This window comes from Stegostoma tigrinum, chromosome 1 (genome assembly GCF_030684315.1).
Source record: "Stegostoma tigrinum isolate sSteTig4 chromosome 1, sSteTig4.hap1, whole genome shotgun sequence".
Classification (NCBI taxonomy): domain Eukaryota; kingdom Metazoa; phylum Chordata; class Chondrichthyes; order Orectolobiformes; family Stegostomatidae; genus Stegostoma; species Stegostoma tigrinum.
The window spans coordinates 191,369,676-191,394,918 of record NC_081354.1 but is presented as its reverse complement, the minus strand read 5'-3'; the positions used below and the strand labels follow the sequence as shown (position 1 = coordinate 191,394,918).

Genomic DNA, 25,243 nt, shown 5'->3' with positions numbered 1-25,243 from the left:
CCTCACACTTTTCCGCATTAAGCTCCATTTGCCACCTCTCAGTCCATCTCTGCAGTTTATCCAAGTCTCCCTGCAACCAGTAACATCCTTCCGTACTACCCACAACTCCACTGACTTTAGTGTCATCTGCAAATTTCCTAACCCATCCTTCCCCGCCCTCATCCAAGTCATTTATGAAAATGACAAACAGCAGTGGTCCCAAAACAGATCCTTGTGCAACACCATTAGTAACTGAACTCCAGGAGGAACATTTCCCATCAACCAGCACCCTCGGTCTTCTTACAGCAAGCCAATTTCTGATCCAAACCACTAAATCACCCTCAATCCCATGCCTCTGTATTTTCTGCAATTGCCTACTGTGGGGAACCTTATCAAACGCTTTACTGAAATCCATATAGACCACATCAACCGCTTTATTCTCATCCACTTGTTTGGTCACCTTCTCAAAGAACTCAATAAGGTTTGTGAGGCACGACTTACCCTTCACAAAACTGTATTTACTATCTCTAATCAAATTATTCCTTTCTAGATGATTCTAAATCCTATCTCTTATAATCCTCTCCAACACTTTACCCACAACCGAAGTAAGGATGACTGGTCAGTAATTACCAGGATTGTCCCTCCTCCCCTTGTTGAACAAGGGAACAACATCTGCTATCCTCCACTATTCTGGCACTATTCCTGAACATAATGAAGACATAAAGATCAAAGCCAAAGGTTCTGCAGTCTCCTCCCTGGCTTCCCAGCGTATCCTAGGATAAATCCCATCCGGCCCAGAGGACTTATCTATTTTCACACCTTCCAGAATTGCTAACACCTCCTCCTTATGAACCTCTATCCTGTCTAGTCCAATAGCCTGTATCTCACTGCTTTTTGCTTAGTGGAGTGTGTGGGGGTGGGGGTTGTGTATGAGGGTGGGTTGGTTTGTGGGGATGGGGGTTGTGTATGAGGGTGGGTTGGTTTGTGGGGATGGGGGTTGTGTATGAGAGTGGGTTGGTTTGTGGGGATGGGGGTTGTGTATGAGGGTGGGTTGGCGTATGGGGGTGGGTGTGGTGTGGGGGTGGGTTTGATGTGTGGGCATGGTGGAGTGTGTGGGGTTGGAGGCGGTGTGAGAGGGTGGGCTGGTGTGTGGGGTTGATGGAATGTGTGGACGTGGGGGCGATGTGTGGGGGTGGGGGAGGTCTGTGGGGGTGGCAGAACATGTAGGGGTGGGGTGGTGTGTCAGGGTGGTGGAGTATGTGTGGGTGGGGGTGGGAAGTGGGGTTGTGGGCAGTGTGTGGGGGTTGGGTCGGTGAGTTGGGGTGGTGCAGTGTATAGGGGTGGGGGCAGTGTGTGGCTGTGGTGGAGTATATGGGGGTGGGAGTGGTGTTTGGAAGTGGAGGGGTATTTGGGGGTGGAGGTGATGTTTTGGTGTGATAGAGTGTGTGGCGGTGGGGGCGGTGTATGGGGTTGGACTGGTGTGTGGGGGTGGTGGAGTGTGTGGGGGTGGGGGCAGTGAGTGAGGTTTTTTGGTGTGTGGGAGTTATAAAATGTATGGTGGTGTGGGCGGTATGTGGGGGTGGGCTGAGATTGGGGGTGATGGAGTGTGTAGGGATGGGGGCAGTGTATGGGGTTGGACTGGTGTGTGGGGGTGGTGGAGTGTGTGGGGGTGGGGGCGGTGTATGGGGTTGGACTGGTGTGTGGGGGTGGTGGAGTGTGTGGGGGTGGGGGCGGTGTATGGGGTTGGACTGGTGTGTGTGGTGGTGGAGTGTGTGGGGACAGGGACAGTGCTTGGGGGTCAGTGTGCGGTGTGTTGGGGTGGGGGCTGTGGGTGCGGTGTGTTGTGGTGGTGGAGTGTGTTGGGGGGTGGTGTATTGGGGAGCATGTGGGGGTGGGGGTGTGTGTGGGCATTGTAGAGTGTGTGGTGTGGGACATGGTGTGTGGGGGTGGGGGATGGTGTGTGGTGATGGTGGAGACGTGGGTGTGTTGAGGTGTGTGGGGATGGGAGCAGTTTGTTGGGGAGTGCGTTGTGGTGCCGGTGTGTGTGGGGGTGGGGGAGAAGTGCGGGTCCGGGCTTGGTTTGGGCGGGTGGGGGCTGTGTGTGAGGGTGGGTTGGCGGGTCTGTTTGGCGTGTGGTGTTTGGGGGGATCAGTGTGCGGTGTGTGGGTCTAGGGGTGGTATGTTGGGGTGTGGGTTTGTGTGGGGGTGGTGGAGTGTGTGGGTTTGGGAGCAGTGTGTGGGGATGGGTCAGTGTGTCGGGGTAGTGGAGTGAGTGGGGGTGGGGACCCTGTGCGGGGGTGGTGGAGTGTGTGGGGGGGCGCAGTGCGGTGAGGTGGTAGAGTATGTCGGGGGTGGGGGGGGTGGTGTGTGGGGGTTGGTGCGCGTCAGTGTGCAGTGTGTGGGTATGCGGGTGGTGTGTTGGGGTGGTGGAGTGTGTGGGTTTGGGAGCAGTGTGTGGGAGCGGTGTATGGGGCTGGGGGCGGTGTGTGGGGATGGGGGGGCAATGTGTGTGGTTGGTGTGTGGTAGTGGCAGCTTTGCGTGGAGGTGGGAGTGGTGTGTGGGGGAGGCAGATGTGTAGTGGTGGTGGAGTGTGTGGGGGTGGTTGAGTGTGTGGGTGTAGGTCATTTTGTGTGGGTGGGCCTCGTGAGTGGGTGTAGTGGTGTGTGGAGGTGGGGGCAGTGGGTAGGGTTGGTAGATGTTTGGAGGTGGGGGCAGTATGTAGGTTTGGTGAGCAGTGTTTGGGGCAGTGGAGCGTTTTGGGGGTGGGGGCAGTATGTACGGGTGGTGGAGTGCGTGGGGTGGGAGCGCTATGTGGGGGTGGGGGCGGTGTGTGTGGGTGGTGTGTGGGGGCGACAGCTTTGCGTGGGGGTGGGAGCGGGGGTCGGGGTGGTAGATGTGTGGGTGTGGTGAAGTGTTTTGGAGTTGGAGCGGTGTTTGGGGGTGGTGGAGTATGTAGGGTGGGTCAATGTTTTGGGGTGGTGGAGTGTTTGGGGTGCGGGCAGAATATGAGGTTGGACTGGTATGTGGGGGTGGGGACAGTGAGCGAGGTTTTTCGGTGTGTGTGGATCGGTGTGCGGTGTGTGGGAGTGGAGGCGGTGTATGGGGTTGGGTGCGGTGTGCAGTGTGGGGGGTTGGGTGTGGTGTGTGGGGTTGGGTGCAGTGTGTGCATGTTGGGGGTTTCTGTGTGGGTGTTAGGGGGGTTGTGTGTGGGTGTTGGGAGAGTTGGGGGTGGTGTGTGGGTGTTGGGGGCGGTGTGTGGGTGTCGGGGCGGTTGGGGGTGTTGTGGGGTGTTGGGGATGGTGATGGGGGTGTTGTGGGGTGTTGGGTGTGGTGTGGGGTGTTGGGGGTGGTGTGTGGGTGTTGGGGGTTTGTGTGTGGGGTGTTGGGGCTGGTGTTTGGGTGTTGGGGGTTTGTGTGTGGGTGTTGGGGGTTTGTGTGTGGGGTGTTGGGGTGGTGTGTGGGTGTTGGGGGTGGTGTGTGGGTGTTGGGGGTTTGTGTGTGGGTGTTGGGGGTGGTGTGTGGGCGTTGGGGGTGGTGTGTGGGTGTAGGGGGTTTGTGTGTGGGTGTTGGGGATGGTGTGTGGGGTGTTGGGGGTGGTGTGTGGGTGTTGGGGGTGGTGTTGGGGGTTTGTGTGTGGGTGTTGGGGGTGGTGTGTGAGTGTCGGGGGTGGTGTGTGGGTGTTGGGGGTTTGTGTGTGGGTGTTGGGGGTGGTGTGTGAGGTGTTGGGGCTGGTGTTTGGGTGTCGGGGGTGGTGTGTGGGTGTGGGGGGTGGTGTGTGGGGTGTCGGGGGTGGTGTGTGGGTGTCGGGGGTGGTGTGTGGGTGTCGGGGGTGGTGTGTAGGTGTTGGGGGTGGTGTGTGGGGTGTCGGGGGTGGTGTGTAGTTGTTGGGGATGGTGTGTGGGTGTTGGGGTGGTGTGTGGGTGTTGGGGCTGGTGTTTGGGTGTCGGGGGTGGTCTGTGTGTGTTGGGGGTGGTGTGTGGGTGTTGGGGGTGGTGTGTGGGGTGTTGGGGGTGGTGTGTGGGTGTTGGGGGTTTGTGTGTGGGTGTTGGGGTGGTGTGCGGGTGTTGGGGGTGGTGTGTGGGTGTTGGGGGTTTGTGTGTGGGTGTTGGGGGTGGTGTGTGGGCGTTGGGGGTGGTGTGTGGGTGTTGGGGGTTTGTGTGTGGGTGTTGGGGATGGTGTGTGGGGTGTTGGGGGTGGTGTGTGGGTGTTGGGGGTGGTGTTGGGGGTTTGTGTGTGGGTGTTGGGGGTGGTGTGTGAGTGTCGGGGGTGGTGTGTGGGTGTTGGGGGTTTGTGTGTGGGTGTTGGGGGTGGTGTGTGAGGTGTTGGGGCTGGTGTTTGGGTGTCGGGGGTGGTGTGTGGGTGTGGGGGGTGGTGTGTGGGGTGTCGGGGGTGGTGTGTGGGTGTCGGGGGTGGTGTGTGGGTGTCGGGGGTGGTGTGTAGGTGTTGGGGGTGGTGTGTGGGGTGTTTTGGGTGGTGTGTGGGTGCTGGGGGTGGTCTGTGGGTGTTGGGGCTGGTGTTTGGGTGTCGGGGGTGGTCTGTGTGTGTTGGGGGTGGTGTGTGGGTATTGGGGGTGGTGTGTGGGGTGTTGGGGGTGGTGTGTGGGTGTTGGGGGTTTGTGTGTGGGTGTTGGGGCTGGTGTGTGGGTGCCGGGGGTGGTGTGTGGGTGTTGGGGATGGTGTGTGGGGTGTTGGGGGTGGTGTGTGGGTGTTGGGGGTGGTGTGTGGGTGTTGGGGCTGGTGTTTGGGTGTTGGGGGTGGTGTGTGGGTGTTGGGGGTGGTGTGTGGGGTGTTGGGGGTGGTGTGTGGGTGTCGGGGGTGGTGTGTGGGTGTTGGGGCTGGTGTTTGGGTGTTGGGGGTGGTGTGTGGGTGTTGGGGATGGTGTGTGGGGTGTTGGGGGTGGTGTGTGGGTGTTGGGGGTGGTGTGTGGGTGTTGGGGCTGGTGTTTGGGTGTTGGGGGTGGTGTGTGGGTGTTGGGGATGGTGTGTGGGGTGTTGGGGGTGGTGTGTGGGTGTTGGGGGTGGTGTGTGGGTGTTGGGGCTGGTGTTTGGGTGTTGGGGGTGGTGTGTGGGTGTTGGGGGTGGTGTGTGGGGTGTTGGGGCTGGTGTTTGGGTGTCGGGGGTGGTGTGTGGGTGTTGGGGATGGTGTGTGGGGTGTTGGGGGTGGTGTGTGGGTGTTGGGGGTGGTGTGTGGGTGTTGGGGCTGGTGTTTGGGTGTTGGGGGTGGTGTGTGGGTGTTGGGGGTGGTGTGTGGGGTGTTGGGGGTGGTGTGTGGGTGTCGGGGGTGGTGTGTGTGTGTTGGGGGTGGTGTGTGGGGTGTTGGGGGTGGTGTGTGGGTGTTGGGGGTGTTGTGTTGGTGTTGGGGGAGGTGTGTGGGGTGTTGGGGATGGTGTGTGGGTGTTGGGGATGGTGTGTGGGTGTTGGGGGTGGTGTGTGGGTGTTGGGGGTGGTGTGCGGGTGTTGGGGATGGTGTGTGGGTGTTGGGGGTGGTGTGTGGGTGTTGGGGGTGGTGTGCGTGTGTTGGGGGTGGTCTGTGGGTGTTGGGGGTGGTGTGTGGGTGTTGGGGGTGGTATGTGGGTGTTGTGGGTGGTGTGTGGGTGTTGGGGATGGTGTGTGGGTGTTGGGGTGGTGTGTGGGTGTTGGGGATGGTGTGTGCGTGTTGGGGATGGTGTGTGGGTGTTGGGGGTGGTGTGTGGGGTGTTGGGGGTGGTGTGTGGGTGTTGGGGGTGGTGTGTGGGTGTTGGGGCTGGTGTTTGGGTGTTGGGGGTGGTGTGTGGGTGTTGGGGGTGGTGTGTGGGGTGTTGGGGGTGGTGTGTGGGTGTCGGGGGTGGTGTGTGTGTGTTGGGGGTGGTGTGTGGCGTGTTGGGGGTGGTGTGTGGGTGTTGGGGGTGTTGTGTTGGTGTTGGGGGAGGTGTGTGGGGTGTTGGGGATGGTGTGTGGGTGTTGGGGGTGGTGTGTAGGTGTTGGGGGTGGTCTGTGGGTGTTGGGGCTGGTGTTTGGGTGTCGGGGGTGGTCTGTGGGTGTTGGGGGTGGTGTGTGGGTGTTGGGGGTGGTGTGTGGGTGTTGGGGATGGTGTGTGGGTGTTGGGGATGGTGTGTGGGTGTTGGGGGTGGTGTTGGGGGTTTGTGTGTGGGTGTTGGGGGTGGTGTGTGAGTGTCGGGGGTGGTGTGTGGGTGTTGGGGGTTTGTGTGTGGGTGTTGGGGGTGGTGTGTGAGGTGTTGGGGCTGGTGTTTGGGTGTCGGGGGTGGTGTGTGGGTGTGGGGGGTGGTGTGTGGGGTGTCGGGGGTGGTGTGTGGGTGTCGGGGGTGGTGTGTGGGTGTTGGGGGTGGTGTGTAGGTGTTGGGGGTGGTGTGTGGGGTGTCGGGGGTGGTGTGTAGGTGTTGGGGATGGTGTGTGGGGTGTTTTGGGTGGTGTGTGGGTGCTGGGGGTGGTCTGTGGGTGTTGGGGCTGGTGTTTGGGTGTCGGGGGTGGTCTGTGTGTGTTGGGGGTGGTGTGTGGGTATTGGGGGTGGTGTGTGGGGTGTTGGGGGTGGTGTGTGGGTGTTGGGGGTTTGTGTGTGGGTGTTGGGGCTGGTGTGTGGGTGCCGGGGGTGGTGTGTGGGTGTTGGGGATGGTGTGTGGGGTGTTGGGGGTGGTGTGTGGGTGTTGGGGGTGGTGTGTGGGTGTTGGGGCTGGTGTTTGGGTGTTGGGGGTGGTGTGTGGGTGTTGGGGGTGGTGTGTGGGGTGTTGGGGGTGGTGTGTGGGTGTCGGGGGTGGTGTGTGGGTGTTGGGGCTGGTGTTTGGGTGTTGGGGGTGGTGTGTGGGTGTTGGGGATGGTGTGTGGGGTGTTGGGGGTGGTGTGTGGGTGTTGGGGGTGGTGTGTGGGTGTTGGGGCTGGTGTTTGGGTGTTGGGGGTGGTGTGTGGGTGTTGGGGATGGTGTGTGGGGTGTTGGGGGTGGTGTGTGGGTGTTGGGGGTGGTGTGTGGGTGTTGGGGCTGGTGTTTGGGTGTTGGTGGTGGTGTGTGGGTGTTGGGGGTGGTGTGTGGGGTGTTGGGGCTGGTGTTTGGGTGTCGGGGGTGGTGTGTGGGTGTTGGGGATGGTGTGTGGGGTGTTGGGGGTGGTGTGTGGGTGTTGGGGGTGGTGTGTGGGTGTTGGGGCTGGTGTTTGGGTGTTGGGGGTGGTGTGTGGGTGTTGGGGGTGGTGTGTGGGGTGTTGGGGGTGGTGTGTGGGTGTCGGGGGTGGTGTGTGTGTGTTGGGGGTGGTGTGTGGGGTGTTGGGGGTGGTGTGTGGGTGTTGGGGGTGTTGTGTTGGTGATGGGGGAGGTGTGTGGGGTGTTGGGGATGGTGTGTGGGTGTTGGGGATGGTGTGTGGGTGTTGGGGGTGGTGTGTGGGTGTTGGGGGTGGTGTGCGGGTGTTGGGGATGGTGTGTGGGTGTTGGGGGTGGTGTGTGGGTGTTGGGGGTGGTGTGCGTGTGTTGGGGGTGGTCTGTGGGTGTTGGGGGTGGTGTGTGGGTGTTGGGGGTGGTATGTGGGTGTTGGGGATGGTGTGTGGGTGTTGGGGTGGTGTGTGGGTGTTGGGGATGGTGTGTGCGTGTTGGGGATGGTGTGTGGGTGTTGGGGGTGGTGTGTGGGGTGTTGGGGGTGGTGTGTGGGTGTTGGGGGTGGTGTGTGGGTGTTGGGGCTGGTGTTTGGGTGTTGGGGGTGGTGTGTGGGTGTTGGGGGTGGTGTGTGGGGTGTTGGGGGTGGTGTGTGGGTGTCGGGGGTGGTGTGTGTGTGTTGGGGGTGGTGTGTGGCGTGTTGGGGGTGGTGTGTGGGTGTTGGGGGTGTTGTGTTGGTGTTGGGGGAGGTGTGTGGGGTGTTGGGGATGGTGTGTGGGTGTTGGGGGTGGTGTGTAGGTGTTGGGGGTGGTGTGCGGGTGTTGGGGATGGTGTGTGGGTGTTGGGGGTGGTGTGTGGGTGTTGGGGGTGGTGTGCGTGTGTTGGGGGTGGTCTGTGGGTGTTGGGGGTGGTGTGTGGGTGTTGGGGGTGGTATGTGGGTGTTGGGGGTGGTGTGTGGGTGTTGGGGATGGTGTGTGGGTGTTGGGGTGGTGTGTGGGTGTTGGGGATGGTGTGTGCGTGTTGGGGATGGTGTGTGGGCGTTGGGGGTGGTCTGTGGGTGTTGGGGGTGGTGTGTGGGTGTTGGGGGTGGTGTGTGGGTGTTGGGGATGGTGTGTGGGTGTTGGGGATGGTGTGTGGGTGTTGGGGGTGGTCTGTGGGTGTTGGGGGTGGTGTGTGGGTGTTGGGGGTGGTATGTGGGTGTTGGGGGTGGTGTGTGGGTGTTGGGGATGGTGTGTGGGTGTTGGGGATGGTGTGTGGGTGTTGGGAGTGGTCTGTGGGTGTTGGGGGTGGTGTGTGGGTGTTGGGGGTGGTATGTGGGTGTTGTGGGTGGTGTGTGGGTGTTGGGGATGGTGTGTGGGTGTTGGGGTGGTGTGTGGTTGTTGGAGATGGTGTGTGCGTGTTGGGGATGGTGTGTGGGTGTTGGGGGTGGTGTGTGGGTGTTGGGGGTGGTGTGTGGGTGTTGGGGATGGTGTGTGGGTTTTGGGGATGGTGTGTGGGTGTTGGGGGTGGTCTGTGGGTGTTGGGGGTGGTGTGTGGGTGTTGGGGGTGGTATGTGGGTGTTGGGGGTGGTGTGTGGGTGTTGGGGATGGTGTGTGGGTGTTGGGGGTGGTCTGTGGGTGTTGGGGGTGGTGTGTGGGTGTTGGGGGTGGTGTGTGGGTGTTGCGGGTGGTCTGTGGGTGTTGGGGTGGTGTGTGGGTGTTGGGGGTGGTGTGTGGGTGTTGGGGGTGGTCTGTGGGTGTTGGGGATGGTGTGTGGGTGTTGGGGGTGGTCAGTGGGTGTTGGGGGTGGTGTGTGGGTGTTGGGGGTGGTGTGTGGGTGTTGGGGATGGTGTGTGGGTGTTGGGGGTGGTCTGTGGGTGTTGGGGGTGGTGTGTGGGTGTTGGGGGTGGTGTGTGGGTGTTGGGGGTGGTGTGTGGGTGTTGGGGATGGTGTGTGGGTGTTGGGGGTGGTCTGTGGGTGTTGGGGATGGTGTGTGGGTGTTGGGGGTGGTCTGTGGGTGTTGGGGGTGGTGTGTGGGTGTTGGGGGTGGTCTGTGGGTGTTGGGGGTGGTGTATGTGTGTTGGGGATGGTGTGTTGCCTTTGGGGGTGGTGTGTGGGTGTTGGGGGTGGTGTGTGGGTGTTGGGGGTGGTGAGTGGGTGTCGGGGGGTGGTGTGTGGGTGTTGGGAGTGGTCTGTGTGTGTTGGGGGTGGTCTGTGGGTGTTGGGGGTGGTGTGTGTGTGTTGGGGGTGGTGTGTGGGTGTTGGGGGTGGTCTGTGGGTGTTGGGAGTAGTCTGTGGGTGTTGGGGGTGGTGTGTGGGTGTTGGGGGTGGTGTGTGGGTGTTGGGGGTGGTCTGTGGGTGTTGGGGGTGGTGTGTGGGTGGTGGGGGTGGTGTGTGGGTGTTGGGGGTGGTCTGTGGGTGTTGGGGGTGGTGTGTGGGTGGTGGGGGTGGTGTGTGGGTGTTGGGGGTGGTCTGTGGGTGTTGGGGGTGGTGTGTGGGTGTTGGGGGTGGTGTAGGGTGTTGGGGGTGTTGTGTGGGTGTTGGGGGTGGTGTGTGGGTGTTGGGGGTGGTCTGTGTGTGTTGGGGGTGGTGTGTGGGTGATGGGGTTGGTGTGTGGGTGTTGGGGGTGGTGTGTGGGTGTTGGGGGTGGTGTGTGGGTGTCGGGGGTGGTATGTGGGTGTTGGGAGTGGTCTGTGGGTGTTGGGGGTGGTGTGTGTGTGTTGGGGGTGGTCTGTGGGTGTTGGGGGTGGTGTGTGGGTGTTGGGGGTGGTCTGTGGGTGTTGGGCGTGGTGTGTGGGTGTTGGGGTTGGTGTGTGGGTGTTGGGGGTGGTGTGTGGGTGTCGGGGGTGGTGTGTGGGTGTCGGGGGTGGTCTGTGGGTGTTGGGGCTGGTGTTTGGGTGTTGTGGGTGGTGTGTGTGTGTCGGGGGTGGTGTGTGGGTGTTGGGGGTGGTGTGTGGGTGTTGGGGTTGGTGTGTGGGTGTTGGGGGTGGTGTGTGGGTGTTGGGGGTGGTCTGTGGGTGTTGGGGGTGGTCTGTGGGTGTTGGGAGTGGTGTGTGGGTGTTGGGGGTGGTGTGTGGGTGTTGGGGGTGGTCTGTGGGTGTTGGGGGTGGTGTATGTGTGTTGGGGATGGTGTGTTGCTGTTGGGGGTGGTGTGTGGGTGTTGGGGGTGGTGTGTGGGTGTTGGGGGTGGTCTGTGGATGTTGGGGGTGGTCTGTGGGTGTTGGGGGTGGTCTGTGGGTGTTGGGGGTGGTGTGTGTGTGTCGGGGGTGGTGTGTGGGTGTTGGGGGTGGTGTGTGGGTGTTGGGGTTGGTGTGTGGGTGTTGGGGGTGGTGTGTGGGTGTTGGGGGTGGTCTGTGGGTGTTGGGGGTGGTCTGTGGGTGTCGGGGGTGGTCTGTGGGTGTTGGGAGTGGTGTGTGGGTGTTGGGGGTGGTGTGTGGGTGTCGGGGGTGGTGTGTGGGTGTCGGGGGTGGTCTGTGGGTGTTGGGGGTGGTGTGTGGGTGTCGGGGGTGGTGTGTGGGTGTTGGGGGTGGTCTGTGGGTGTTGGGGGTGGTCTGTGGGTGTTGGGGGTGGTGTGTGGGTGTTGGGGGTGGTGTGTGGGTGTCGGGGGTGGTCTGTGGGTGTTGGGGGTGGTGTGTGGGTGTTGGGGGTGGTGTGTGTGTGTTGGGAGTGGTGTGTGGGTGTTGGGGGTGGTGTGTGGGTGTTGGGGGTGGTGTGTGGGTGTTGGGGGTGGTGTGTGGGTGTTGGGAGTGGTGTGTGGGTGTTGGGGGTGGTCTGTGGGTGTTGGGGGTGGTCTGTGGGTGTTGGGGGTGGTGTGTGGGTGTTGGGGGTGGTGTGTGTGTGTTGGGAGTGGTGTGTGGGTGTTGGGAGTGGTGTGTAGGTGTTGGGGGTGGTGTGTGGGTGTTGGGGGTGGTCTGTGGGTGTTGGGAGTGGTGTGTGGGTGTTCGGGGTGGTCTGTGGGTGTTGGGAGTGGTGTGTGGGTGTTGGGAGTGGTGTGTGGGTGTTGGGAGTGGTGTGTGGGTGTTGGGAGTGGTGTGTAGGTGTTGGGGGTGGTGTGTGGGTGTTGGGGGTGGTCTGTGGGTGTTGGGGGTGGTGTGTGGGTGTTGGGGGTGGTCTGTGGGTGTTGGGGGTGGTGTGTGGGTGTTGGGGGTGGTGTGTGGGTGTTGGGGGTTGTCTGTGGGTGTTGGGGGTGGTGTGTGGGTGTTGGGGATGGTGTGTGGGTGTTGGGGATGGTGTGTGGGTGTTGGGAGTGGTCTGTGGGTGTTGGGGGTGGTGTGTGGGTGTTGGGGGTGGTATGTGGGTGTTGTGGGTGGTGTGTGGGTGTTGGGGATGGTGTGTGGGTGTTGGGGTGGTGTGTGGTTGTTGGAGATGGTGTGTGCGTGTTGGGGATGGTGTGTGGGTGTTGGGGGTGGTGTGTGGGTGTTGGGGGTGGTGTGTGGGTGTTGGGGATGGTGTGTGGGTTTTGGGGATGGTGTGTGGGTGTTGGGGGTGGTCTGTGGGTGTTGGGGGTGGTGTGTGGGTGTTGGGGGTGGTATGTGGGTGTTGGGGGTGGTGTGTGGGTGTTGGGGATGGTGTGTGGGTGTTGGGGGTGGTCTGTGGGTGTTGGGGGTGGTGTGTGGGTGTTGGGGGTGGTGTGTGGGTGTTGCGGGTGGTCTGTGGGTGTTGGGGTGGTGTGTGGGTGTTGGGGGTGGTGTGTGGGTGTTGGGGGTGGTCTGTGGGTGTTGGGGATGGTGTGTGGGTGTTGGGGGTGGTCTGTGGGTGTTGGGGGTGGTGTGTGGGTGTTGGGGGTGGTGTGTGGGTGTTGGGGATGGTGTGTGGGTGTTGGGGGTGGTCTGTGGGTGTTGGGGGTGGTGTGTGGGTGTTGGGGGTGGTGTGTGGGTGTTGGGGGTGGTGTGTGGGTGTTGGGGATGGTGTGTGGGTGTTGGGGGTGGTCTGTGGGTGTTGGGGATGGTGTGTGGGTGTTGGGGGTGGTCTGTGGGTGTTGGGGGTGGTGTGTGGGTGTTGGGGGTGGTCTGTGGGTGTTGGGGGTGGTGTATGTGTGTTGGGGATGGTGTGTTGCCTTTGGGGGTGGTGTGTGGGTGTTGGGGGTGGTGTGTGGGTGTTGGGGGTGGTGAGTGGGTGTCGGGGGGTGGTGTGTGGGTGTTGGGAGTGGTCTGTGTGTGTTGGGGGTGGTCTGTGGGTGTTGGGGGTGGTGTGTGTGTGTTGGGGGTGGTGTGTGGGTGTTGGGGGTGGTCTGTGGGTGTTGGGAGTAGTCTGTGGGTGTTGGGGGTGGTGTGTGGGTGTTGGGGGTGGTGTGTGGGTGTTGGGGGTGGTCTGTGGGTGTTGGGGGTGGTGTGTGGGTGGTGGGGGTGGTGTGTGGGTGTTGGGGGTGGTCTGTGGGTGTTGGGGGTGGTGTGTGGGTGGTGGGGGTGGTGTGTGGGTGTTGGGGGTGGTCTGTGGGTGTTGGGGGTGGTGTGTGGGTGTTGGGGGTGGTGTAGGGTGTTGGGGGTGTTGTGTGGGTGTTGGGGGTGGTGTGTGGGTGTTGGGGGTGGTCTGTGTGTGTTGGGGGTGGTGTGTGGGTGATGGGGTTGGTGTGTGGGTGTTGGGGGTGGTGTGTGGGTGTTGGGGGTGGTGTGTGGGTGTCGGGGGTGGTATGTGGGTGTTGGGAGTGGTCTGTGGGTGTTGGGGGTGGTGTGTGTGTGTTGGGGGTGGTCTGTGGGTGTTGGGGGTGGTGTGTGGGTGTTGGGGGTGGTCTGTGGGTGTTGGGCGTGGTGTGTGGGTGTTGGGGTTGGTGTGTGGGTGTTGGGGGTGGTGTGTGGGTGTCGGGGGTGGTGTGTGGGTGTCGGGGGTGGTCTGTGGGTGTTGGGGGTGGTCTGTGGGTGTTGTGGGTGGTGTGTGTGTGTCGGGGGTGGTGTGTGGGTGTTGGGGGTGGTGTGTGGGTGTTGGGGTTGGTGTGTGGGTGTTGGGGGTGGTGTGTGGGTGTTGGGGGTGGTCTGTGGGTGTTGGGGGTGGTCTGTGGGTGTTGGGAGTGGTGTGTGGGTGTTGGGGGTGGTGTGTGGGTGTTGGGGGTGGTCTGTGGGTGTTGGGGGTGGTGTATGTGTGTTGGGGATGGTGTGTTGCTGTTGGGGGTGGTGTGTGGGTGTTGGGGGTGGTGTGTGGGTGTTGGGGGTGGTCTGTGGATGTTGGGGGTGGTCTGTGGGTGTTGGGGGTGGTCTGTGGGTGTTGGGGGTGGTGTGTGTGTGTCGGGGGTGGTGTGTGGGTGTTGGGGGTGGTGTGTGGGTGTTGGGGTTGGTGTGTGGGTGTTGGGGGTGGTGTGTGGGTGTTGGGGGTGGTCTGTGGGTGTTGGGGGTGGTCTGTGGGTGTTGGGAGTGGTGTGTGGGTGTTGGGGGTGGTGTGTGGGTGTTGGGGGTGGTGTGTGGGTGTCGGGGGTGGTCTGTGGGTGTTGGGGGTGGTGTGTGGGTGTCGGGGGTGGTGTGTGGGTGTTGGGGGTGGTCTGTGGGTGTTGGGGGTGGTGTGTGGGTGTTGGGGGTGGTGTGTGGGTGTCGGGGGTGGTCTGTGGGTGTTGGGGGTGGTGTGTGGGTGTTGGGGGTGGTGTGTGTGTGTTGGGAGTGGTGTGTGGGTGTTGGGGGTGGTGTGTGGGTGTTGGGGGTGGTGTGTGGGTGTTGGGGGTGGTGTGTGGGTGTTGGGAGTGGTGTGTGGGTGTTGGGGGTGGTCTGTGGGTGTTGGGGGTGGTCTGTGGGTGTTGGGGGTGGTGTGTGGGTGTTGGGGGTGGTGTGTGTGTGTTGGGAGTGGTGTGTGGGTGTTGGGAGTGGTGTGTAGGTGTTGGGGGTGGTGTGTGGGTGTTGGGGGTGGTCTGTGGGTGTTGGGAGTGGTGTGTGGGTGTTGGGGGTGGTCTGTGGGTGTTGGGAGTGGTGTGTGGGTGTTGGGAGTGGTGTGTGGGTGTTGGGAGTGGTGTGTGGGTGTTGGGAGTGGTGTGTAGGTGTTGGGGGTGGTGTGTGGGTGTTGGGGGTGGTCTGTGGGTGTTGGGGGTGGTGTGTGGGTGTTGGGGGTGGTGTGTGGGTGTTGGGGGTGGTGTGTGGGTGTTGGGGGTGGTGTGTGGGTGTTGGGGGTGGTGTGTGGGTGTTCGGGGTGGTGTGTGGGTGTTGGGGATGGTGTGTTGCTGTTGGGGGTGGTGTGTGGGTGTTGGGGGTGGTCTGTGGGTGTTGGGAGTGGTGTGTGGGTGTCGGGGGTGGTGTGTGGGTGTTGGGAGTGGTGTGTGGGTGTTGGGGGTGGTCTGTGGGTGTTGGGGGTGGTGTGTGGGTGTTGGGGGTGGTGTGTGGGTGTTGGGGGTGGTCTGTGGGTGTTGGGAGTGGTGTGTGGGTGTTGGGGGTGGTGTGTGGGTGTTGGGGGTGGTGTGTGGGTGTTGGGGGTGGTGTGTGGGTGTTGGGAGTGGTGTGTGGGTGTTGGGGGTGGTGTGTGGGTGTTGGGGGTGGTGTGTGGGTGTTGGGAGTGGTGTGTGGGTGTTGGGGGTGGTCTGTGGGTGTTGGGAGTGGTGTGTGGGTGTTGGGGGTGGTCTGTGGTTGTTGGGGGTGGTGTGTGGGTGTTGGGGGTGGTGTGTGTGTGTTGGGGGTGGTGTGTGGGTGTTGGGAGTGGTGTGTGGGTGTTGGGAGTGGTGTGTGGGTGTTGGGAGTGGTGTGTGGGTGTTGGGAGTGGTCTGTAGGTGTTGGGGGTGGTGTGTGGGTGTTGGGGGTGGTGTGTGGGTGTTGGGAGTGGTGTGTGGGTGTTGGGGGTGGTGTGTGGGTGTTGGGGGTGGTGTGTGGGTGTTGGGGGTGGTCTGTGGGTGTTGGGAGTGGTGTGTGGGTGTTGGGGGTGGTGTGTGGGTGTTGGGGGTGGTGTGTGGGTGTTGGGGGTGGTGTGTGGGTGTTGGGAGTGGTGTGTGGGTGTTGGGGGTGGTGTGTGGGTGTTGGGGGTGGTGTGTGGGTGTTGGGGGTGGTGTGTGGGTGTTGGGGGTGGTGTGTGGGTGTTGGGAGTGGTGTGTGGGTGTTGGGAGTGGTGTGTGGGTGTTGGGAGTGGTGTGTGGGTGTTGGGAGTGGTGTGTAGGTGTTGGGGGTGGTGTGTGGGTGTTGGGGGTGGTCTGTGGGTGTTGGGAGTGGTGTGTGGGTGTTGGGAGTGGTCTGTGGGTGTTGGGAGTGGTGTGTGGGTGTCGGGGGTGGTGTGTGGGTGTTGGGAGTGGTCTGTGGGTGTTGGGGGTGGTGTGTGGGTGTTGGGGGTGGTCTGTGGGTGTTGGGAGTGGTGTGTGGGTGTTGGGGGTGGTGTGTGGGTGTTGGGAGTGGTGTGTGGGTGTCGGGGGTGGTCTGTGGGTGTTGGGAGTGGTGTGTGGGAGTGCCGGGGCTATTAACCCAGGCTGCAGCCCGGTGTTCTATGTGGTTCCATGTTGTCCTTGTTGCTGTTTGAGAATGAGATCGCACTGTGCTCTCTGACCTTACTCCTCCTCCTTTCCAGGCAAACAGTGATGATTTATCCCGTATTGTTGCGACTGTGGCCCATTCAATGGGACACAATCTCGGAATGCTGCACGATGATGGTCGAACCTGTGCCTGTCCACAACCCTCCTGTCTGATGAAGGCAGTAAAGAGGTGATGTACATCTTTGAACAGAGTGACTTGTTTTCTGGTTCTCATTTGTGACATCGACCAGCAAAAATGAGCTATTCCAGTACTGGGGTCTTTCAAGCTTATATTGTGTTAACTATTGGAACATTAATGCTGTAAAGTGTTTCATACTGAGAACGGGTAAAGAGAAGTTTTACTTTCAGAGTAATTAATAGCTGTTACATCTCAGCTGGCTACAAGTCAGTGAACATCATTCCCCACTGCTTCTTGAGTTTCCTGTTTGCGTTCATGTTCTCAGGTACAAAATTGTCAAATTGTATTCCTTCTGTCGTATTGCCTAGAGCAAGAGGTTTTCAACAGATGCAAGACCATAAGACATAGGAGCAGAAATTAGGCCATTCAGCCCATTGTGTCTTCTCTGCCATTCAATCATGGCTGATAAGTTCCTCAACCCCATTCTCCTACTTTCTCCCTGTCACCCTTGATCCCCTTGATAATCAAGATCCTACCTATCTCAGTCTTAAATGTACTCAATGACCTGGCCTCCACAGCCTTCTGTGGCAGTGAATTCCATAGATTCACCACTCTCTGGCTGAAGAGGTTTCTCCTTATCTCCGTTCTAAAAGGTCTTCCCTTTACTCGAAGGCTGTGTCATCGGGTTCTCGTCTCCTACCAATGGACGCATCTTCCCAACATCCATTTTGTCCAGGCCATTCTGTATTCTGAAAGTTTTACTTAGACCTCCCCGGCCTCGTCCGTTTAAACTCCAATGAGTATAGCTCCAGTGTCCTCAAACGTTCCTCATATGTTAAGCTTTCAATTCCTGGGACCATTCACGTGAACCTTCTCTGAACCCGCTCCAGAACCAGTACGTCCTTCTTGCGGCACGGTGGCTCAGTGGTTAGCCCTGCAGCCTCACAGCGCCAGGGACCCGGGCTCGATTCCAGCCTCGGATAACTGTCTGTGCGGAGTTTGCACATTCTCCCTGTGTCAGCGTGGGTTTCCTCCGGGTGCTCCGGTTTCCTCCCACAGTCCAAAGATGTGCAGGCTAGGGAGATTGGACCTGCTAAATTGCCCGTAGTGTTCAGGAGTGTGTGGCTTATAGGGGGATGGGTCTGGGTGGGATGCTCCAAGGGGCAGTGTGGACTTGTTGGGCCGAAGGGCCTGTTTCCACACTGTAGGGAATCTAATATATGGCCCAAAACTGCACGCAATTCTCCAAATGTAGCCTGACCAGAGCCTTATAAAGCCTCAGTCGTACATCCCTGCTTTTATATTCAAGTCCTTTGAAAATAAATGCCAATGTTGCATTTGCCTTCCTGACGACTGACTCAACCTACAAGTTTACCTTGAGAGAATCCTGGACTAGAATTCCCAAGTCTCTTTGCACTTCAGATTTCTGAATTTTCTCCCCATTTAGAAAATAGCCCATCCTTTTATTCTTCTCACCAAAGTGCATGAGCTCACGCTTTCCCACATTGTACTCCATCTGCCACTTTGCCCACTCTCCTCACCTGTCCAAATCCTTCTGCAGCCTCCCCACCTCCTCAATACTACCTGTTTCTCCACCTATCTTTGTATCGTCTGCAAACTTAGCCAGAATGCCCACAGTTTAGATTAGATTCCCTACAGTGTGGAAACAGGCTCTTCAGCCCAACAAGCCCACACCGCCCTTGAAGCACCCCCTATAACCCACATACCCCTGAACACTACGGGCAATTTAGCATGGCCAATCCACCTAACCTGCACATCTTTGGACTGTGGGAGTAAACCGGAGCACCCGGAGGAAACTCACACAGACACGGGGAGAATGTGCAAACTCCGCATAGACAGTTGTCCGAGGCTGGAATTGAACCTGGGTCCCTGGCGCTCTGAGGCTGCAGTGCTAACCACTGAGCCACCGTGCCGCCCAGCTAGATCATCAATGTACAAAGTGAAAAGTTGTGGTTCGAGCAATGACCTTTACGGAACACCACTTGTAATCAGCTGCCATCCTGAGAAAGACCCCTTTATCCCCACTCTTTGCTTTCTGCCAAACAGCCAATCTTCTATCCATGCTAGCACCTTGCCCCTAACACCGTGGGCCCTTAACTTACACAGCAGCCTCCTGAGTGGCACCTTATCAAAGGCCTTCTTGAAATCCAGGTAGATAACATCCATTGGCTCTCCTTGGTCTACCCTGCTCGTTACTTCCTCAAAGAATTCTAGCAGATTTGTCAGTTATGACCTCTCCTTGATGAAACCATGCTGATGTTGCCCAATTTTACTGTACACTTGCAAATATTCAGCAATCTCATTCTTTCCAATAGACTCCAAAATCTTACCCACAACTGAGGTTCGGCGAATTGCTAATACCTCCTCCTTCTAAATCTCAATCCTGTCTAGTCTAATAGCCTGTATCTCAGTATTCTCCATGACAGCATTGTCTTTTTCCTGTATGAATACTGACGAAAAATATTCAATTCGCGCCTCTGCTATCTCTTCGGACTCCACGCACAACTTCCCACTACTGTCCTTGACTGACCCTAATCTTACTCCAGCCATTCTTTTGTTCCTGACATACCTATAGAAAGCTTTAGGGTTTTCCTTTATCCTACCTGCCAAAGACTTCTCATGTCCCCTCCTGGCTCTCCTTAGCTCTCTGTTTAGGTCCTTCCTGGCTAACTTGTAACTCCCAAGCGCCCTAACTGAGCCTTCACGCCTCATCTTTACATAAGCCTCCAATGTCCTTTCGAAAAGGGCTTCAATGTCTTTAGTAAACCACGGTTTCCTCACTTGACCAATTCCTCCCTGCCTGACAGTAACATGTTTATCAAGGACACGCAGTAGCTGTTCCTTGAACAAGCTCCACATTTCAATTGTGCCCAGCCACTGCAGTTTCCGTTCCCATCCTATGCATCCTAAATCTTGCCTAATCACCTCATAATTGCCTTTCCCCCAGCTATAACTCTTGCCCTGCGATAAATACCTATCCCTTTCCATCGCTAAAGTAAACGTAACCAAACTGTGGTCATGATCACCGAAGTGCACACCTACCTCCAAGCCTAACACCTGGCCTGGTTCATTACCCAGAACCAAATGCAGAGTGGCCTCACCTCTTGTTGGCCTGTCTACATACTGTGTCAGGAAGCCCTCCAGCACACACTGGACAAAAAACGACCCATCTATAGTACACGAACTATAGCGTTTCCAGTCAATATTTGGAAAGTTAAAGTGCCCCTTAACAACTACCCTATTACTTTTGCTCCTATCCAGAATCATCTTTGCTATCCTTTCTCTACATCTCTGGAACTTTTTGGAGGCCTATAGAAAACTCCCAACAGGGTGATCGCTTCTTTCCTGTTTCTAACCTCAGCCCACCAGCGAACATCTCCATTTCTGACCTCATGATAGAGCGAAGGTCATTGATGAAGCAGCTGAAGATGATTGGGCCTGGGACACTACCCTGAGGAACTCCTGCAGGGAGACCCTGGAGCTGGGATGATTGACCTCCATCTTCCTATGTGTCAGATATGACTCCACCAACTGGAGAGTTTGCCCACTAATACCCAATGATTCCAGTTTTGTCAGGGCTCCTTGATGCCACACTCGGTCGAATGCAGCCTTGATATCAAGGGCTGTCACTCTCATGTCACCTCAGCTCTTTTGCTCATGTTTGAACCAAGGCTGTAATGAGGTCAGGAGTTGAGGGGCCCTGGCAGAACCTAAACTGGGCGTCACTGAGCCGGTTATTGCTGAGCAGGTGCTGCTTGATAGGACTGTTACTGACACCTTCCATCACTTTACTGATGATCGTGAGGAGACTGATGGGGCAGTAATTGGCCGGGTTGGATTTGTCCTGCTTTTTGTGTACAGGACACACCTGGGCAATTTTCCACATTGTTGGGTAGATCCCAGTGTTGTAACTGTACTGGAACAGCGTGGCTCAGTGAGCAGCAAGTTCTGGAGCACAAGTCTTCAGTACTACTGGTGGAATGTTGTCAGGGCCCATAGCCTTTGCAGTATCCAGTGTATCCAACCGTTTCTGGATTTCACGTGGAGTGAACTGAATTGCCTGAAGACTGATATCTGTGATGCTGGCGACCACTGGAGGAGGCTGAGATGGATCATTCACTTCTGACTGAAGATTGCTGCAAATGCTTATCTTTTGCAGTGATTTGCTGGGCTCTTCTATCATTGATGATGCGGACATTTGCGGAATCTCCTCCTCCAGTGAGTAATTTAATTGTCCGTCACCATTCACGACTGGATGCGGCAGGATTGCCGAGCTTAGATTTGATCTGTTGGCAGTGGGATCGCTTAGCTCTGTCTATCACTTGCTGTTTTCGCAGTTTGGTGTGCAAGTAGTCCTGTTCGGTGGCTTCACCAGGTTGACACCTCATTTTCAGATCTGCCTGGTGCTGCTCCTGGCATGCCCTCCGGCACTCTCCATTGAATCGGGGTTGATCCCCTGGTTTGATGGTAATGGTTGAGTGGGGGCTATGCCGGGCCATGAGGTTACAGATTGTGCTGGAGTACAATTCTGCTGCTGTTTCTGGCCCACGGTGCCTCATGGATGCCCAGCCTTGAGTTATCAGATCTGTGTGAAGTCTGTCCCATTGAGCACGGTGACAGTGCCACACAACACGATGGAGGGTGTTCTCAATGTGAAGGCGGGACTTTGTCTCTACAAGGACTGTGCGATGGCCACTCTTACTGATACTGTCATGGACAGATGCAGCTGCAGCCGGCAGATTAGTGAGGATGGGGTCAAGTATGTTTTTCCCTCTTTTTGGTTCCCTCAGCATCTGCTGCAGACCCAGTTTCGCAGCTATGTCCTTTAGGGGCCGACCAGCTCAATCAGCAGTACTGCTGTGGTGGACACTGAAATCTCCCACCCAGAATACATGTTGTGCCCTTCCATTCTCAGTGCTTCCTCTAAGTGTTGTTCAACAGGGAGGAATGCTGATTCATCAGCAGAGGGAGGATGGCGTGTGGTAATCAGCAGGAGGTTTCCTTGCTCATGTTTAACCTGAAACCATGAGACTTCATGGGATCCGGAGTCAATATTGAGGACTCTGAGAGCAAGTCCCTCCCCACTGTATCCCACTGTACCACCCCTCTGCTGGGTCTGTCCTGCCAGTGAGACAGGACACATCCAGGGATGGTGATGTTCGTCCAGCTCTACACCTTGTTACCTCAGATTCTCCAGCATCTGCAGTTTCCACTTGCTCTGAAACAATTTTAACTGTGAAGCATCTTCTAAGGATGCCTACCTTTTAAAAGTTACCCTCCAGAAAGACCTCAGTGGATCTGTCTCCCACTACAACTCTCTATCCATCTTCTATCCACCTCCCCTCTCTCCCTATTTATTTCAGAATTCCCTTCACCTCCCCATTTCTGAAGAAGGGTCTCGGCCCGAAACGTTAGCTTTCCTGCTCCTCTGATGCTGCTTGGCCTGCTGTGTTCCTCCAGCTCCACACCTTGTTAGCGCTGGTGATGTGGTGCCTGGGACATTGTCTGTAAGGTATGATTCTGTGAGTATGACTACGTCAGGCTGTTGCTTGACTTGCCTGTGAGACAGCTCACAGTGGTGGGCTTTGCAGGATTGACAGGGATGTTTCTGCCATTGTCTTTTCCTGTGCCTTGGTCAATGCCAGGCGATCCATCCAGCATCCCAGGAGCACAAAAGCTGACGTTTCGGGCCTAGACCCTTCATCAGAGAGGGGGATGGGGTGAGGGTTCTGGAATAAATAGGGAGAGAGGGGGAGGCGGACCGAAGATGGAGAGTAAAGAAGATAGGTGGAGAGGACAGTATAGGTGGGGAGGAAGGGAGGGGATAGGTCAGCCCAGGGAAGACGGACAGGTCAAGGAGGTGGGATGAGGTTAGTAGGTAGATGGGGGTGCGGCTTGGGGTGGGAGGAAGGGATGGGTGAGAGGAAGAACCGGTTAGGGAGGCAGAGACAGGTTGGACTGGTTTTGGGATGCAGTGGGTGGGGGGGAAGAGCTGGGCTGGTTGTGTGGTGCAGTGGGGGGAGGGGATGAACTGGGCAGGTTTAGGGATGCAGTAGGGGAAGGGGAGATTTTGAAACTGGTGAAGTCCACATTGATACCATTAGGCTGCAGGGTTCCCAGGCGGAATATGAGTTGCTGTTCCTGCAACCTTCGTGTGGCATCATTGTGGCACTGCAGGAGGCCCATGACGGACATGTCATCAAGAGAATGGGAGGGGGAGTGGAAATGGTTTGCGACTGGGAGGTGCAGTTGTTTGTTGCGAACTGAGCGGAGGTGTTCTGCAAAGCGGTCCCCAAGCCTCCGCTTGGTTTCCCCAATGTAGAGGAAGCCGCACCGGGTTCAGTGGATGCAGTATACCACATTGGCAGATGTGCAGGTGAACCTCTGCTTAATGTGGAATGTCATCTTGAGGCCTGGGATAGGGGTGAGGGAGGAGGTGTGTGGGCAAGTGTAGCATTTCCTGCGGTTGCAGGGGAAGGTGCTGGGTGTGGTGGGGTTGCAGGGCAGTGTGGAGCGAACAAGGGAGTCACGGAGAGAGTGGTCTCTCCGGAAAGCAGACAGGGGTGGGGATGGAAAAATGTCTTAGGTGGTGGGGTTGGATTGTAAATGGCGGAAGTGTTGGAGGATGATGCGTTGTATCCGGAGGTTGGTAGGGTGGTGTGTGAGAACGAGGGGGATCCTCTTTGGGCGGTTGTGGGGGGGGGTGAGGGATGTGTTGCGGGAAATACGGGAGACGCGGTCAACGGCGTTCTCGATTACTGTGGGGGGAAAGTTGCGGTCCTTGAAGAACTTGGACATCTGAGATGTGCGGGAGTGGAATGTCTTATCGTGGGAGCAGATGCGGCGGAGGCGGAGGAATTGGGAATAGCGGATGGAATTTTTGCAGGATGTTGGGTGGGAGGAGGTGTATTCTAGGTAGCTGTGGGAGTCGGTGGGCTTGCAATGGACATCAGTTACAAGCTGGTTGCCTGAGATGGAGACTGAGAGGTTCAGGAAGGTGAGGGATGTGCTGGAGATAGCCCAGGTGAACTGAAGGTTGGGGTGGAAGGTGTTGGTGAAGTGGATGAACTGTTCGAGCTCCTCTGGGGAGCAAGAGGCGGCGCCGATACAGTCATCAATGTACCGGAGGAAGAGGTGGGGTTTGGGGCCTGTGTAGGTGCGGAAGAGGGACTGTTCCACGTAACCTACAAAGAGGCAGGCATAGCTGGGGCCCATGCGGGTGCCCATAGCCACCCCCTTAGTCTGTAGGAAGTGGGAGGAGTCAAAACCCCACCTCTTCCTCCTTGAAAAGTTTTACAAGGATGTTGCTGGGTTCGGAGGGTTTGACCTATAGGGAGAGGCTGAATAAGCTGGGGCTATTTTCTCTGGAGTGTCAGAGGCTGACGAGTGACCTTACAGAAGTTTTTGAAATCATGAGGGGCATGTAACTAGCCAAGATCTTTTTTCCCAGGGTAGGCTAATCCAAATAGTGGGTAGAGATGTGAAAGATTTAAGGGGCAGCTTTTCCACACAGAGAGTGGTGCATGGAAGAAATGAGCTGCCAGAGGAAGTGGTGGATGCTGGCACAATTACATTTAAAAGATATCTGAATATATATACGAATGGGAAGGGTTTAGATGGATGTGGGCCAAATGCTAACAAATAGGATGAGATTGATTTGGGACATCTGGTCTGCATGGATGAGTTGGACCGAAGTGTCTGCTTCAGCGCTGTGCAGCTCTCTGACTCCATGACTGTATCTCATTGAAACATGTAGGATTCGGAAGGGACTTGACAGGGTAAATGCTGAGAGGGTGTTTCCCTTCATGGGAGAGTCTAGGACCAGAGGGTATAGTCTCAGAATAAAGGGACAGCAATGTAAGACTGAGATAAGGATAAATGTCTTCAGTTTTTGTCGATACAATGTGGAACTGGAGGAACACAGCACGTCGGGCAGCATCAGAGGAGCAGAAGAATCAACATTTCAGGCCTCGACTGTTCACCAGTCCTAATGATGGGCCTAGGCCCAAAATGTTGCCTTTCCTGCTCCTCTGATGCTGCCTGACCTGCTGTGTTCCTTCAGATCCACATTACATTGACTCTGACTACAGCAACTGCAGTTCTTGCTGTCTTCAGTTTGTGTATGTTTTGGATTCTCCATCTGATAGTCAGTCCTGTGAATATTCCATTTTGAGTATCTTCAAGAATTGTGCGATACTAAGGGAATGAGAGACAATGGGAGACTGTGAGAATGTGGAGTCTCAGAGAAAGATCAGCCACGATCTTATTGCCTCTTAGAGCACATTCAAGCCGAGAATTGGCTGACTGTAAATTCCTGTTTCTTATGTTTTCTGTTTTCCAGTACACCATGGCCAGTAAGTTTCAGTAGCTGCAGCAAAAGTGATTTTGAGAACTTCTTGCTCAATGGCCATGGAGTATGTCTGTCAAGTCTGCCGGACTTTCATAAACTGGTTGGGGGTCCCACGTGTGGAAACATGTTCACAGAGAAAGATGAGCAATGTGACTGTGGCCAACCTTCGGTAAGAAAAGTGGATGATAGGAATGAGTTCTTTCTGGCAGCTGCTGGCTTTTATCATTTGAGTTGATCGGATTTATTAAAAAAGTTTAGTTGCTATACACCTGTGTCTGATTGCAAACCCAGCTATGGTCAAGCCTGAAGAACTTGGCAACCACTTTATGGGCTCCCAACCCTTCGATCCTGCTGGGATGATCCAAACCATGCTGTGCATTACCAGGGGTTTCCGTTCGACAGACCGGCTGGTAGCTTATGCGCCTTAAACTGAGCAACCAAGGAAACAGCTCATTGGAAAGAACTTATCATTTGGTGTCTCTTTTAATCAAAACCAGTTTCTCCAGAAACTTACTGTTACAGTTCAGTTAATTCCCTTTTTATTCATTTGTGGGATGTGGATGGTGCTGACTGGGTCAGCATTTATTGCTCACCCCCAGTTGCCCCTTGAGAAGGTGGTGCTGAGCTGCCTGCTTGAACTTCTGCAGTCCGTGTGCTGTGGATTGACCCATAAATTTCTGAGGGGCGAAATTCCAGGATTTTGACCAAGGAACACTGAAGGAATGGTGATATATTTCCAAGTCAAGATGATGACCTTGGAAGAAAATTTGCAGAGTGTGCTGCTCCCATGTATTTGCTGCATCTTGTCTTTCTGGGTGGAAAGACAATGGCTAACATTTAAGGATGATAGAAACATAAAAAAACAGAAAGATCAAATATATGCTTAAATTACAATTGTTCATTGCTCACTAATGGAAAAAAGGCTCAGCAGTGACTTAAAAAGAAACTAGTGATGGAATTAGATCTAAAGAGGAGATATGAAAAATTGTCAGAAAGCGCAGCAAACCTTAGGATTGGGAATGATTTAGAATTCAGCAAAAGAGGGTAAAACGATCGATCAATGGGTGGAAAGTAGAGTATGAGAAGACAAATACGAGTCCCTTATGCTTAGAAAAGGAGAAATTAAATGTGAAACAAAGAACAGGCATGAGAATTGAACACAGACTTTGTTTCTGTCTTCACAAAAAAAGAACTTAAAGAACTTCCCAGAATTATAATGGAACCAAGGGTTCAGTGAGAGGGAGGAATTGGAGAAAATCCTGATTTGTAATGGGGATGTTCCCCTCTCCAAACATGACCATGATG

At 56.7% G+C, this 25,243-nt stretch overlaps 1 protein-coding gene across 1 annotated transcript in view; it reads left to right on the top strand.

Annotated features, from left to right (window-relative positions):
• The window catches only part of LOC132210502 (disintegrin and metalloproteinase domain-containing protein 9-like), a 60,520-nt gene that overhangs the window by 13,698 nt on the left and 21,579 nt on the right, over positions 1–25,243 (top strand). The window contains exon 4 of the mRNA XM_059650860.1: positions 15,485–15,618. Coding sequence (XP_059506843.1) covers positions 15,485–15,618 — 134 coding nt within the window. The remainder of the gene's footprint in view (positions 1–15,484; positions 15,619–25,243) is intronic.